The sequence below is a fragment of the Rhinichthys klamathensis genome, unplaced genomic scaffold, assembly GCF_029890125.1.
Source record: "Rhinichthys klamathensis goyatoka isolate OS25496 unplaced genomic scaffold, OSU_Roscu_1.1 h1tg000197l_1, whole genome shotgun sequence".
Classification (NCBI taxonomy): Eukaryota; Metazoa; Chordata; class Actinopteri; order Cypriniformes; family Leuciscidae; genus Rhinichthys; species Rhinichthys klamathensis.
In genome coordinates, this window is record NW_026606723.1 from 437,912 (window position 1) to 454,338 (window position 16,427).

The 16,427-nt window shown below is 38.6% G+C and overlaps 1 protein-coding gene and 1 long non-coding RNA gene across 2 annotated transcripts; one reads left to right on the top strand and one right to left on the bottom strand.

Moving 5' to 3' along the window:
• Nucleotides 1–4,159: 4,159 nt before the first annotated feature.
• LOC130096536 (odorant receptor 131-2-like) lies at nt 4,160–5,184 on the bottom strand. Its single transcript, XM_056263079.1, has one exon. The coding sequence runs from the start codon at nt 5,129–5,131 to the stop codon at nt 4,160–4,162; it is 972 nt and encodes a 323-aa protein (XP_056119054.1). The 5' UTR covers nt 5,132–5,184.
• Nucleotides 5,185–10,745: 5,561 nt separating this feature from the next.
• On the top strand, nt 10,746–15,533 carry LOC130096545 (uncharacterized). The gene is made up of 5 exons (XR_008808192.1): nt 10,746–10,854; nt 13,472–13,554; nt 14,591–14,781; nt 14,951–15,044; nt 15,447–15,533. It is a non-coding gene; the product is annotated as an uncharacterized LOC130096545 (long non-coding RNA).
• Nucleotides 15,534–16,427: the final 894 nt, after the last annotated feature.

Below are 16,427 nucleotides of genomic sequence, written 5' to 3' on the forward strand. Positions count from 1 at the left end.
GTCGCCCGAAGGTCCTGCTCTGCCCTGGTCACCTACACAGCCTGCGTCGTCTTGGTTGTCTCCACCATGGCCACCTGAAAGCTTGTTCCCACCATGGTCGCCCAAGTTGTCGTCATGGCCGCCCGAAGGATCTGCTCTGCCCTGGTCGCCTGCACAGTCTGTGTCGCCCTGGTCTTCTCCACCATGGCCACCCAATGGACTGACGTTTCTGCCCTGGCTGTCTGCACAGCCTGCTTCGCCCTGGGCACCCGAAGATAAGTCTCCACCCTGGCCGGCCGATGGACTGCCGTCTCCACCCTGGCCGCCCGATGAGTCGTCTGCCTAGCCCTGGCCGCCCGATGGACTTTCTGTTTTGCCCTGGCCGCCGGCTAAGCCGTCAACCCTGGTTCCTGTTCCCTTTCATGGACCTGAACGTCACTATTACTAATTATATCATGACCAAATACAACTAGAAACAAATGTTCAGTCTTGCTTGTGAAAGGTAATTCATCGAGACCTGTTTTCAATTGTGTGGCGATTTGTACAGCCCCAAGCAGCACACAAAACAGGAATTTTCTCAATTCCCGGTATGAGAGGTATGAGAAACTTTCACGCTGCAATATGGGGGCGCCGTTGACGTACGCTCCAGCGGCCAATAGGGCGTCTATGTATTTATTTTGTCTATGTAGAGCAGGGGTGTCCAAACTCGGTCCTGGATGGCCACTGTCCTAGCCTAGAAATCTAGACTCCCCCTAGCGGCTATAAAAATTATTTTGCAGCCAGTGTAGTCTAGCAACTCTCCTTTGACTTTCGAGCTGGAAAAACCAAACTCTAGTCAGGCCAATCATATCGTGTATAGAGTCGGCGGGCGGGTTTAACATAATGACGACAGAGATGCGATGGTTCACTGCTACTTGAAAACAAAGAATGGCTGCTGCTGCTGGCGAACAGCTGTCTTTCGATTCGGCTTTGGCCGCGACTCTGGATTATTTAACGTTAAGCTTTTCTTTGAAACATGAACAAAGAACGGCACTAGACTCACTTTTAATCGCTCTGACTATGTCATCTTCTTCATTGCTCTGGTTGGTTGTGGAGCTATCCTATTGCGTGCAGAGGGAATTTGAAAGACAACCGTTTATCCCGCCCCTCGTATTGAGCCCTGTCAATGGTGAGTTCCCAGACCTAACATTCTGATGTAGGTCTGGCATGCCAGGCTACCACTGTCCTGCAGAGTTTAGTTCCAACTTGCCTCAACACACCTGCTTGTAAGTTTTTAGCATGCCTAATGACCTTCAACAGCTAATCAAGACCTTGATTAGCTGTTTCAGGTGCGTTTAATTGGGGTTGGAGCTAGTGGCCCTCCAGGACCAAGTTTGGACACCCCTGGCATAGAGCATTGTTTGTGACTGTGAGATCGGGAATTTTATTTTGAAAGTGGACTAGCTGTATTGCGCCGGCGCCCTCACAGTTGCTGGGGATTATGTGCGACGCTGACACGTTTGTCTAAAGTCAGTGACGCGCTGCGCATGCTTGGCCATAATGTAGCGGGTGCACAACGCGCATATACTTTGATTCTCTCATCAACACAGATGCAGCAGTTTTTATTTTTGCAAATCATGCATTATAACAAGGAAAAATATTAACTCATGAGGGAAATCATTGTGGTGTCCATGAAGATGTAAAAAAATGTAGGCCTAAATCTAGCTTACACATTTACCCAATTTTTTCAGGCTAATTGTAGTAATGACGGATCAGACCTGTTTGCCCAATAGTGGCAAGACACATTTGTATATAAGGACATCTGACAAATTAGTTTGTCCGTCAAAAAAAAAAACTCCCATTCCCATACAACGTCACTTCTCTGTCTTTCACTGCCCTGACAAGAACGTCGGTCTCCTCGGCTGTGAACCGCTCCTGGCACGCGCCTGGTAAATCCGCCGTTATAATTGCAATCCGCCATGCAACATGCGCACCTGCGCTTAAAGGGTATGTTGGATGACGCTCTGATTGGTTTATTTCACGTTACGCCCAAACCACACCTATGAATAATGAAGCTATTTCAGACCAATCCCTTTTAAACGTGCGTCGGGCGCAAGAGTCATTTATCCCGCCGGTAAAATACCAACAGCACCCAAGACCCGCCCACAAAGTTACTTGCGCTTCGCGCTTGATACTTGCATTTCAGATCGCTAAAATAGGGCCCTATGTCTCCAAATACAAAGAACCAAAACCGTGTCATGTTAAGTATTTTTCACGTTTAAGCAAAACTCACACCGAAATTTTGATTGTCTTTTCTTCACTATAGTAATGTAGAGGGATGTGCCTGAAGCCGAATATGTTCGGAAATGAAATTGAGCATTCTACGGAGCCCCTAAAAGGACATGGTGATGGAAAAGATATGAGATGGGAGGAAAAAAATATATTTGCTTTTGCGTTCTCTTCCAATTATAAAGTTGGGTAATTATATTGATGTAATTTGCGGGCATCAGAGAGCTGTTATCAATGTGCCTATGTAGGGTATTTGAATTCGCTTTTGAATACATGCTCACATTTTACTTTCACTTTCCAATTTGCGATCACACACTCTGTGTATAGGGAGCCGCAGTACTGACTCAAAAAATCAAGTGACTCACAAGCTGATGATTACCACTTAGTTTTGCGCAGAGAGCGCTTTGACATGGCTTTGAATGTATTTTTGAATGTAAACAAACATACAAGCATACATGTAACAGTTTACATTAATTTTTATGATCAAAAGAGAGACATATGTTATATGTATCTACACAATCTACATAATCATGTTAGCAACAAAGAAATGCTTGATTGAGCAGTCAGTACTAATTTACACTTTCATTTTCAAGTACATTTTAATGTCACACATGTTCCATAAACAGTTCATGACTAAAGAAAATGAACTGTAATTATGTTTGTAAGCCAGGCTCAATCAATCCAATGGAGGCATCCGATCAGTGGGGAAGGTCTCTGCGTGTTACTGCGTGGCAAAGTAATTTGATTAAATGAAAAACATTTTCTCATGTATTTTCTCGTTATTTCATCTGACTCCATAAATGAAAAGGTTTTAATGATATCTGTGCATTATTTAATGTAAGCGAATGTTTGACTTCTGTTTTGAATTATTTTTGTCTCTTTACTGAAAATAATGTCGAGTCCATTAGAATAAAATCTAATGTTTACAATTTATTATGTCAGGTAAATGCATCATGCCAATTTCATAATCAATACAATAACATCAAATGAGTAAAAGATGTAGGTTAAACCCGACATTTAGAAAAATACATAATGCTGAAGCCATGAGGTCCTTTAACATTATGGGCTAATCTGAGGGACAAATCACCCCGAGCCTCTCGTTGCATTTCTTTATATAGACAGACCAAGGCAGAAACTCTTTTCAAATGTAAACATGAGTTTATGTCAAATGTAAACACAGTGGGAATTTACATTAATCACCGTCCCAAACTTACTGGAGGCAGAAGTTGATTTACATGGAAACATTTGCTAACAATGGGAATTTACATTGAGTTTACACCTTTGAGAACAGGAGGCCATTTGCCTGGAAGACCCATCCTCCTTTGTGTGCAATTTATCTTTATTACCTTTTGTTTGACTTTTTTGGAAATGAGACATTTGTACCAGTCGCACTGAGACATTTCAACCGATACCAAACATGTATAAAACTGTATGATAATTGTTCACATTTTAGATGAATTTCAGGTGATCTCAGCATGAGAGAGAGAGAGAGAGAGAGAGAGAGAGAGAGAGAGAGAGAGAGAGAGAGTGGGGGAAGAGGGGAAGAGATGTATTCTGAGGTGAGACTTTCGTCTCAAATGGTGAGTTCAAATGTTCATTTCCAGAAAGGTCCTTTGTCTTCTCAGGGTGTGGTCGTTCCTCAACCAGACTGTCCGGCATTTCCTAATTTCTCAAGTCTTACATGTTTATGTCATATGGCTGGAAAGAGTGGAAATAAATGGTTAAATACATGGTTGCATGTTTTGCCAAAGGTCAGCTATTTTTGTGAGGTTCATCTCCAAAATCTCATTGTATAAAGACAAGTTCATATTTTGCAATTTAAGAGAAATTTCCTTTTGTATCTTAATAATGAAATAACATTATCTATTAAATCCTTGTAGATAATATTTCAATAGGTTTTTACCATGACGTTTCAGCCACCTCCTGCTAAATGTATCTCTGTATTACAGCTGTTTTTCCTTTTGAGACCAAATGTAAAGTAGTATTTAAATAAAAATCTAAAGGCCTGGTCTCTCATGCCATATATTAGAGGGCTTAGACATCTTGGAAAAATCATAAACATTACAAAGCAAAAATACATCACATTCAATGAAGTTATATAGTCAGTATAAATATAAATGACTTCTTGGATAACTCCAACTAAGATGGATGCAGCACAGAGACCCAGCTGTATTAGATGCAACAGAACAGTCTTGTTGGCTTTTTTGGCAGACATTTTATCACAGGAGGCTGTTTTGGCCACAACAGCTATAGAGGCATAAGTAAAGATAATAACAAAAGTCACTAAGACAAAAAATATACATGTAAAAGCTATATCAAGTTTCTTATATATCTGCAGTCTGAAGAGAGTAGTTCTTGAGCAGAACAAATTCATTGCAATGTTTGTATCATTGGAATAAAATATAAAAATCTCAGACAGGGATTGCATCCAGCTTAACATCCAAATAACACCAATGGCCATGTTAGTTCTTCCGTAGGTGGTGATTTCTGCATGTCTGAGAGGGATACAGATGGCCACATATCTCTCCAGTGACATCAATGCCAGATTTAATGTAGAGACCTGATAGAGAGCTGTTGCAGCAACGAGAAGGATGAGGCAGGCAATTTTCATAACAAAAAGCCTACAAACAGCACACACAAACAACACTACACTCATTAGAAGATTGAGTGTATCCACCCAAAGCATGTGACCAAACAAAATGTAGCGAGATGTCTCCTGAAAAACAGTCTTTTTCCTCAAGGTGAAGATCATGACTCCATTGACATACAGGAAAATAACACTTGAGGACACAGACAAAAATGTTTTCAAATCTCGATCCACCAGTGATATAGTCTGAGTGATGTTAGATTTAGAATCATTAAAATTAGACATGTTCAGGAGCATAAAAAAGACAAAAAATGCTGTTATAAAACACTGAATAATAATGCGATCTATAAAGTCTTTGTAACTGTAAGTTAAGTAAGTAAAATGTATTTGTATAGCACTTTTCTCAGATGAAGATCACAAAGTGCTTCACAACAAAAGAAAGCATTAGCAGCTCTCATAAATACATCTCAGTCACAAAACAAAGTAAAATAAAATATAAGTAAAATAAGCAACACTCAAACACATACACAATAGACCGGCCTCAAACCATCCTCCAAACTAATCAAAAGCCTCTTTAAAAAAACTGCAAATCTCCAGGCTTGTGTCACCTATGTTGTTGAAGGTACAGAGAATGATCAGAGAGCATCACACTTTAAATATCAATGTAAGGCATCTGTCATGAACTCCGTATGGAATCCCAGTGGCTGGTTTGTGTGTCAAAATGACTGTGAAAAACAACAACAACAGTAACACTTGGTGTGTATTTCACCAATAAGTGCCTGACTAACAGCATCAAGTACAGCAAATCCCAGTGGTTTATGTTTCCTTGTGTGTTTGTGTGGAAATATGTCTTTAATTCTTGAAGCTATAAGATTATGTACTAACTCTTTTTAAAAACACAGTTAGGCAAAAGATTTCTCTGATCTCACAGTTGGGGAAAGCTAATTGTGTGGACAGATGGTCAGTTAATGAAATTAATATATTTAATATCTCCTTCAATTTGTGTATTAATGGAGTTTAAAGAGTTTTAATGGAGTGTTTAAATCATTATTCGTTACACAGCTCTCTGGGATACTTGGTCAATCATGGGATTCAGCGATTAGATATTGTCCATGCGAAGTAGTCTAAGTTTAGAGTGGTGAATGGCAGATCAGGGGTGTGTTTCCCAAAGCATGTTAGCCAACCATGGTCGCAAGTTCCCTTGTTATTATCAGCATAGTTCAACGAGTCGGTGTTTCCCGAAACCATAATTCTAACGAACATTCGCAAACAGCATCGCAAAGTTGTGTGGTTAACGACAGCTCTCGACCTGTGGTTAGAAGCTTTAGTTTCTTGTTTGTATTAAATGTGAATAAAGTTTTAATTTATTACATTAAATACTTATCATGAGCAAAATTTGCAAGCTTTCATTTACAAATTTCATTTACGTCTTTAAGTTTGTCAGTAGATTAAAAGCACAGTTTTTAAAGAGTGTGCATGTGCGTACATGCTCTAGTACGTAAGAACGAGCGTGTAAAAGTGCAAATATCCCGCCTTGTTTGGGCGGCAGTGGCTCAGTGGCTCAGTGGTTCATGTGGGTTGCGCCTAGACTGGGCGGCAGTGGCTCAGTGGTTCATGTGGGTTGTCTACAAACCGGAAGGTTGGTGGTTCAATCCCCGGTTCCACCTGACCAAGTGTCGAGGTGTCCATGAGCAAGACACCTAACCCCGGCTGCTCCCGACGAGCTGGATGGCGCCTTGCATGGCTGCCGTCGCCCGTCGGTGTGTGAATGGGTGAATGTGAGGCAAATGTAAAGCGCTTTGGTGGCCATTGGGTCTGTGAAAGCGCTATATAAATGCAGTCCTTTACCATTTGTTTGCAGAGGCTATTTACACTAACTCCGCCCACTGACGTCTGGCCAGACAAAATTACGGAAGATGATGAATTGTCGACAGTAGCGATAATGTTGGTGTAAGGCACTTGGCTGAAGGTTTCGATGCAAATCGACCCGAGTTCGAATCCGCCTTTTGCCGAACTCGCTCTACTCCCTTTTCCCATCACATATCAGATTGGAAAGGCATTTATTTTCAATAAAAACGAAGAAAATATTTGAAAATGTATGGAAATAAAGTGTCTAACGTGTGTTTAATAATAACGTTTTTATCAGTTAGGGTTAGGTGTAGGGAGGGCTTTATTGTCCGGTCTTTGTCAGGTGACGTCACACTCGTGATACACGAAGTGCATTATGGGGCGTAGCCGCCATTTGTAAGGTATCGATGCAGGGGTATTCTGTTGTTGGAGAATTGTGTTTTTCATTATTTTTTAAAACTAAACCATCCTTAACATGACATTATCATCATCATCAATACAGCAAACCTATCTTTGCTGTTACTACTGTGTCCTTCGGTGGGAATGTAAATAAATCCTGTACTCGGCCGTTGGTAAAATGTCCGTGGGTTTTAAGAGATTTATAGTTTTTAAATTGTTCACTGGTATATGCGCTTATACCATAAACAAGATAGTTGACAATGTCCCAGTATGAGGATGAGAAAGCAATGCGGGATCATCACTCCAATTTACTGCAGTCAGCTCATATATGGATCTATGTTCTGAATGGATGACAATTTCTCCAAATAACGGTACCTGCCATATTTATCGAGTTTATTGTGGTACGGCATTTCCACGGTTTTCTTGTGCTTCTCCAGTTTTGCGAGTTATTTACTTGTTATCTCTACTCTTGTAATCTCTTCAATGCTCACAGTCAGTAGCGATACCTCAAAAATGCCGCCTGCGGTGACGTCACACACAACAAACCCACGTGTCTAACAAAGACCGTAGGCGTCCATTTAATAAATTGAATAGATAGTAATCATTTACACTCTGTGTTATTATTGCATACAGTTTAATGTACAACAACACTGAGTCGTAAATAGCATCTGTCACTATTTATAAGTATAAATATCCTCCAATACTATTTACACTTATAGCAAAGGAAATAGGCCTACTGCTATTATTACATTGCATATATCGCTATTTTCACTTAGTGTGGCATATCGCTAAGAAAATGCTGCTGTTTTAACATAGTGTAAAGAGAATCTATTGCTATTTGCACTTAGTAATTTCAACATGGCGTGAACGCACATTAATTTACCATCTAGTGAAAATAACTTCAGAGGACTAAAGTACTGTATTAATATTACGTAAAATTGTTGCAGTGCTAGTTTTGTTGCTTGGCCGAATATTTTGTATATTTTTTAGATTCATATTGTTCATACAGTTAAAAGACAATGTAAAATAATATAATTTTGTGCTACTTCTTTACTTTCATATAAAAAAGAATCTCTAATTAATATCCAACTATTATAATTAGTAGTAGTAGAAGTAGAAGCAAAGTGTTGTCCCACCTGCTGTGTAAAAGAAAAAAGAATTATGTGTCTTATTTATTTTATTATGTGCATTAAAATAGGATATGTACTTACAGTGTTTATCTGAACCCTCATAATCAAATCATGTCAATCTTGAGGGTTACATCAGAATCTACTTGCACACAGTCCCTTGTGTTTCCATTATTAATCACATTAAATATTTAGTATATGTCTGTGTGTTTGTACAAAGAGGTCTCTGGGGGTATGAAATGTGGTGTTGATGTCTACCTGATGTGGTTACTTTGGGCCACAGGGAGAAGAAAACCTTATGTTTGGCACCTGATGTCCTCTAGATGTGTGCCCTTATTATTGAGTGTGCTATGTAAACATTAAAGTATAAAATAAACACAAAATCTTCAGGGGATATTCTAAGAAGTTGTCATGTAGTGACAGGCATGCTGATGAAACTTACTCTCCGTTTGTCTGAGAACATAAAAATGTAAAGAGCTAATTTCAAAGTTTCCATAAACATCCCTTACAGAAAAAACACATGAATTTCACATGTTATCACATGTTTTCCACATGTGCCCACATGTGACCACATGTGACCACATATGAACAACATGTCATCACATGTGAACAATGTTTCACCACATGTGAACAACATGTCACCACATGCAAGTAATGTTCGGCCACATGTGAACAACATGTCACCACATGTGAACTTAATGGAACACATGGCACATGTGGAAAACATGTTATAGGTAATGATGTGGAGCTCATGTGAAATATATTTGCACGTTGTAATAGGTTTTAACATGTGAATTATGTTACCACGTCACAAATATTGTACATTTTTTGCTTCAATAGCCTTATTCACACAAAATGCATAGAACATAAAGCTTATAATGCATGTGTAGGCCCACATTTGCCTACTAATGTGAAAATATATTCATGAAAATATTTTAATGATAATGAAGCGTATAGTTTTTAATCAAGTGAGTTTTTGCAATACTTTTTTCAACACTGTTTACCATTGCTAAAGCTATATTATAAATATATTTTACATAATCAACAGTATAATATTATATTTGATATAATCAATAGGCTACTGCTTTCATATTCTATTTACAAAGCACTTTCAGGACATCTTTATATATATATATATATATATATATATATATATATATATATATATATATATATATATATATATATATATAGCCTATATATATATGTGTGTGTGTGTGTGTGTGTGTGTACCTTGCATTGAAAGATAATCTGAAAGCACTATAAAGACTGGCTTTATATATATAGACCTTATTCGCAAACACCGGAAGTAGCTAACCGCGGCCATATTGTTGACATGACATCTGTCCTGCTGCCCCTAACCGCGCGCAGATTTGAGTTGAGGGGAGCAGTAGCCTGGCTTCATCTCGTCGGTATCAAGAGAAGATAATGCTATTATTTGATGTGGGTCCACACCAATCAAGCTTAAGTAAAGATCCGTCCTTATTGCCACTTTGCCAGCCGTAACTTATCCGGATATTTATAACGATCTCGTTCATACAGTATCCGTATACAAACTACAATGCACCTCAACACAAGGCAACATAATGAATGACACTCGTCTCATTCGTGGAGGTGGAAAAACAAGTTCTTTGTGACATGCAAGATTTGTTGTATTAAAATGTAAATGCAAAAGAAAAGGTATGAGAGTCGGTTGTTTTTGTCAATTTTAAGTTTTCATTTAAAATGTTTGCGATTTTAATATAAGTACATGGTTACATATTTGACCAATTGCTTGAGCAACTTAATATATAGAAGTAATGCATGGAATAATTGGCTTACGTTGTTGAAATAGCGAGTATGTGTTAAAATAAAAATAGTGAGTACCGGGGTGTTTGTGGTAACGTTACAGCCGCGGATCAGTTAGCTACGCACTGCAAACGCAGCATATAGCACTAAAGCACTGTAGCGCGTCCTGCTTCTGTCCCGTATACGCACCGCACACGCATTCCACACAGATTATGTGTGAAACCTGTGGTAAAAGGATGGGAACAGACTTTTCTGTGGTGAGTTGGCTGAAAGTTTAGCCTATTTATCCTAGCTAGCCTCTCCTGCGCTGGCTCAACTCTGTCTCCTTCCCTTCACGCTTTCTGACAGTCGATAACTTATCGAAATCATAAAAACTAACCCCGGGGTTCTTATTGCTGTTGTTAGAACAGACGTGTATTACACAACACACCATCACGCTGTTTAAAAAAAAAATACAGTGATAATACCATGGATAATACCGACGCTGCCTCGTTTGTCAATTGACAGACTGACAGTTGCCGTGATTTCTATGTCAACAATATGGCCGCCGCAAACATTGATGACGCAGATCGAATAACATCTATAGGCTATTTATATTAAAAATAAAATCAAAAGCAAAGTGATGGTATACAAAATATTGCAAGCACGTTTTCAAATAAAATAAAGTGTATATTAAACTTTTCATTTTAAGTGCTGCATGATTTTGACGTGGTTTAATCAATGCCGTGAGCGTGAACTTTCGAGTCTCAAGCGTCCGGCGCGCAGAGTTGCCATGGAAACGGCGCGGGACCACTGCTACTGGTAAGCAACAAAACTCCCTCTCTCGATGTTGTTTCAACTTTTCACGGCTTTTTCCAGGTGAGATTAGTCTCTAAAATCACACGAATAATACTCACAACTGTTTTTGACATTTCTCTTACTTGTAATTGACACAATTCTGTTAAAAATTTACTTTATAGACATGGTGTAGTGTCTTCGGAAAAAGTCCGTTAGGATCTCAACCGTTTTCAGAAGAGGTAACGTTAGCTAGGCTAACGTATCGTTAACTCGGTTGAACTTTTATTTATTAAAGTTTGGGCTTTTAATCACCTCTTATGTGTAGATGAGAGGTTTTGTAAAGGTTTTACTTGGAAGTGAGCTAATTTATTTAAAGGGTAACTAAACACTGAAACAACTTTTTTTAGTTAATGATCTGTAAGAATGGAGCTTCATAAATGCTGTTCTTTGATTCGAGTACATTTTTTGACATTTGGGTATAAAGTGTTTTAATTTTCAAATATATGGTGTAAAAACGTATGAGTGCTGCCCTCTTCAGGTTAAACGGAAAGCTCCTGCAGTAGGGGTACTCTCTGACGTAGGATACTCTCTGACGTAACTCTGTCACGCCCTTGGTGCGAGCTCACCACGCCCTTGGCAGCCCCAAGGGGGTAATCCATCGACCGGAAGTTGAAGCCGGCCGGGTGCCGCCATGTTGTAGCAGAACTTCACTTGCGTTAGCATTTCCATTGACTCCCAGTCATTTTGGCGTCACTTTGACAGCGAATAACTTTACATCTGAGGCGTTTAAAGACTCCATTTGTCCATTATTTATTTCTAAAGAAACACGACAATGTATAAAGGGCTCCATTACCTTCTATGTTACATTATGGCCCCGTAGAAACAGATTTAGTAAAAATAGGCTAACGATTGCGTCATAACCACTCGACTCTCTGTCGCGCTGTACAGAAATTACCGTACAGACAGGAGGAGAAGCTCGCAGGCAATCAGGGGGACGTCCCGTCAAGGGAGAAGCCCATAGATAATGAGTCCATAAAAGCAACGGAATACTTACTCCTGCTCACTCACGCCAAATAACTCTTTGCTCAAGTTCCCCGTCTCTGCAAGATTAACATTGGCAGTTTTCACGCACAGCTACTAGAAGATTAACGTCTGTCAGACAGGTTGCTCACGTCATCAAGCTTAGTTTGAGTCGGTCTGAGTCTGCGCGTCAGGAACGGAAGTTCTCAAAAATCGCTAAAAGTGGGCTTCAACTGTCTCAACTGAGTTCCAATGAGATCGCTCTGTCCATTTCTTTTACTGTCTATGGGCAGCCCCTGGTATAAAAACATCTGGTTCCGTCAAAACTACTGTAGCGAGTCAGGAGTTGGAATTACGAGTATTGAAAACGATCAGGATAGTTTTATATTTGAAAATCAACAAACAACAAATAAAACAAGCAGCTCTATGCACTTTTTAAGGCAAGATTCTATTCTCTGCCATTTCCTTCTGACCGTCGTCAATAGCAACGCATTATAAACACAGTGCAAATCCATGCATCACAACGGACGCGCTCTCTCGTTTCATTCAAATACAATTTGCCGTCTTGCGTCTCCGTTTTTGATTGTATTGAAAATAAAATCAGAGTTAATTTATTGTTTACAGAGTTTGATAATATTGTTGTGATCATCTTGTCTGGACGATTGTTTTGTACGCTGCACAAAATGGATTTATAAACAGGTAAGATTTAAAACATTAATGCGAACTTTTCTTCGTGGAAGCTTCACGTTTATTTCGAGTGAGATAAAATATTTCAACTCAAAACAACATTTTGAAGTGTATTGCAGCGACTTTTTTGTGCATGTTCTGCAGACAGGGTGACCATCATCGATTAAGTTTCCCCCAGGACTTTTGTAAAAGCCAAAATATGACCACACACCTCAGATTTGGCCCTCTTAAAAGGCAGAAAAATCAGATTAAGGTGGGGAAGAAAATACTTCAAATGACCGCTCTGTTGCAAAGCTACTTGCGTCACTCCAGTCGGTCTCCATTTTAGCGAGTTTGACAGCAGCTGTCAATCAATCCCTCACTGCGGTCTCAGTTCGTCCCCTCTATCTCCGCTGGGCTCTGCCCACTTTTCCAGCATTTTTCAAATATTGCCAGTGGGTGGAGTCAGGCTCTGACCAGGGGTTTAGTTACCCTTTAACACAAACGTAAACATAACGTATCGGTGATGTTACTTTCAGGAGCAAGAAAATAGGCTGAAACTAACGTTAGCTCAATGGTAACGTTAAACACATTTTGATTAAAAAATGTTCTGTGATTTCAGTAGTAACAAAATAACCCATAACAGAGAGAAAGCGCCTCCACGACTACAACATTTCTGAAGAAAGCTGCTGCCGGAAAAGTAACTTAACGTTACACAGGTGAGCCGAGGAAGCTCATTAAATAACCTCATTTTATTTCTCAATTAAAAAAAAAAAAAAAGTTTATTTTAAGAAGGTTTTGACATCCAAACGAAGTTACACCGTATGCGCAAAATTAAATGAATAAGTAAACCCAAAAACAAATTCTGTTATCCTAGTTAAGAAATTATATTCTGTATATTCTTTAAATTCTTTCTCTTTTCTGCATTTCACCTCTGCTGTAGCTTCTTTCCTTTCAATAAACCTGGCATTGCATTGTTGGCTCAGTGACAAATGGCTTGTTGTGTTCTTAGATCCTTCAGTGCTGATGCCCTGCAACATAGCGGAGTGGAGCTGATCTTCATCTCTAAAGCACTATTGATGAACCATATGATTAGTAAGTAAAACGCCAAACATACACTAATGTCAAACATACACTAATTGTCTTGGTACAAATGTTTATGTCTCTTTCTCTTATGTTCACCAAAAAACATTAAAAACAATAATATTGTGAAATAATATAAATAAATAAAAACTGTTTTCTATGTGAATATATTGTAAAATGCAATTACTTCCTGTGATCAAAGCTGAATTTTCAGCATCACAGCTTCACATCATCCTTCATAAATTATTCTAATATGACGATTTGATGCCCAAAAAACATTTATGATTATTATCAGTGTTGAAAACAGTTGTGCTGCTTCATATTTTTGTGTTTTTCAGGATTATTTGATGAATAGAAAGGTTAAAATAAACAGAAATCCGTACTCTCTCTTTTGGTCAATTTAATGCATCCTTGCTGAGTAAAAATATGAATTTCTTCTTTTTTTTTCTATTCATTTTTAAATCTATCATTGACCCCAAATGTTTGAACATTAGTGTAAACTACCCTTCATATGTTTGTGGTCTATTTAACAATGAATCCTGGAGGGGAAAAAATGGTTTAAACTGTTACAATGGTTTACACAAACACATTAATCAGCACAACTGTTTTCAACATTGATAATAATCAGAAATGTTTGGGATGTTTACATGGTAAGAATGTATAGTATTCAAATATAAAAAACACTGACTCGTTAGGTCATGTTTACTCATTAAAGTCAGATGATTTCCTATTAATTCAATAGAATATGGTGACTTCAATTTACATGACGTCATGAGCAATCAAGTCATTTATATAGATCAGTGAGTAGTGCCCAGCATATCTAAGTCCACTAAAGGAGATTTCTCGCATTTTACCCCTAAACTCTGGAATAACTATGAAGGTAAAAGAGTAACAAGACTCGAGCATGAACAATAAATACTTGTATGCTAAAATTTACACTCACAGCTCCAAAGTGAAAACCTCACCTAATACGCAATAACGTTGAAAAGATCACGGTTTCTGTCCTGACGAAAATGTTCTATTTTTTATTTTATTTTTTGCTTTGCAGAACAAGTCTGTGACTGACTTAATGAACCCAGTTGCTTTGGATCATGCTCAAAGATGTAAGGGTTACAAAAAGTTAACCAGAACTCTTATGGACTCCATCTTCTCTTTCGAAGAGATGGCAGCATGAACGGAAAAAAAGGGGTTGTTGGTGAAAAAAGAGCCTTGACCTACAAAAGGTGCAGCTAATAATTGGTAAGCATGTCTGAATATCTTTTATCAATAGTTATTATATATGACAAGCGCTGAGCGCGTCCGTCAGCGCCAGCCATAGCGCGGAAAGCACAGTTTGAATCTGACAGTTATGTCACTTCATGTCAAACTTGTTTTCAAATTTTAATGTAATCAATCTCATTTCTTACAGACCATGTCAAAAAGAGGCACCCAGGCATCGGAGGCACTGAGATCAAGGTCTGCATGGCACAAAAGTTAAAAGATCTGAGGAGACGAGCAGAAAGGTAATATTCAGACGATCCAACATCCAAGTGTGATCCCCATGTGGTCTGTTCACATTTGCGAAACCGACATGCGCGAGGACTGATGACTCAGTTTATTCCTCAGTCTACATTGTGATCTATTCACAAACTGTCAATAGTTTTTTTTATAAATGAGACGCACCACTCGTCTTATACAGTTGTTTAAGCAAGATGTATTTCCATAGCATATTTACGTAAAACGTTTAATGACATAATAACATTACAAATGAATAATAATTAATTATTAAGCCCCATCCACTTTAGGCTTCAAAAATGCTTTTCAGAAACCTACGGGGTGACGTCACGGACACTACGTCCATATTTTTTTTTACAGTCTATGGTTTGCACTGCCCTAATCTTTGATCTTTTTCTATCCCAAAACAGGATGCCTGCTGCAGGAGACACAAAGGACTGAGACAACACACTTTCACAAACGCACACCACACACACACACACACACATGCGCGTATACCTGCGTTTTTTGCGGCTTTTTATGTATAATTTTAATTTGGTTTTGCTTTGTTTGTTTTAAACATTCAATTTGTATTGCATATTTTGAAATGAAATAAAAAGTAAAAAAAAATAAAAAAATTTGAATTATTTGTTTTAATGTTGGGAAACATTAGGCTATAGAGCCTACACAAGAACCTGGTAGGCCTACCGTTTTCTGTGGTATATTGCTTAATGATTTTTACATGGATTTCACATGAAGTTACAGGTTTACATGGTGTGTAGCTTTAACATGGATTGTTGATGGGTTTCAAATGTCATTCCATGGGTTTCACATGAGATATTTTACATTTCACATGATATCTCATGGGTTTCACATGTGATTAAATGTTTCACATGGGAATTTTACGTTTCACATGTAAGCTCATGGATTTCACATGGGAATTTTACATTTCACATGCAATCCCATGGGTTTCACATGTAATCACATGGGTTTCACATGCAATCACATGGGTTTCACATGCAATCACATGGGTTTCACATGCAATCACATGGGTTTCACATGCAATCACATGGGTTTCACATGTAATCACATGGGTTTCACATGCAATCACATGGGTTTCACATGCAATCACATGGGTTTCACATGCAATCCCATGGGTTTCACATGTAATCACATGGGTTTCACATGCAATCACATGGGTTTCACATGCAAACACATGGGTTTCACATGCAATCACATGGGTTTCACATGTAATCACATGGGTTTCACATGCAATCCCATGGGTTTCACATGTAATCACATGGGTTTCACATGCAATCACATGGGTTTCACATGCAATCACATGGGTTTCACATGCAATCCCATGGGTTTCACATGTAATCACATGGGTTTCACATGTAATCACATGGGTT

Bases quoted from the DNA above. Each gene is read 5' to 3' on its own strand.
- LOC130096536 (XM_056263079.1), bottom strand. From the start codon at position 5,131: ATGCTCCTGAACATGTCTAATTTTAATGATTCTAAATCTAACATCACT.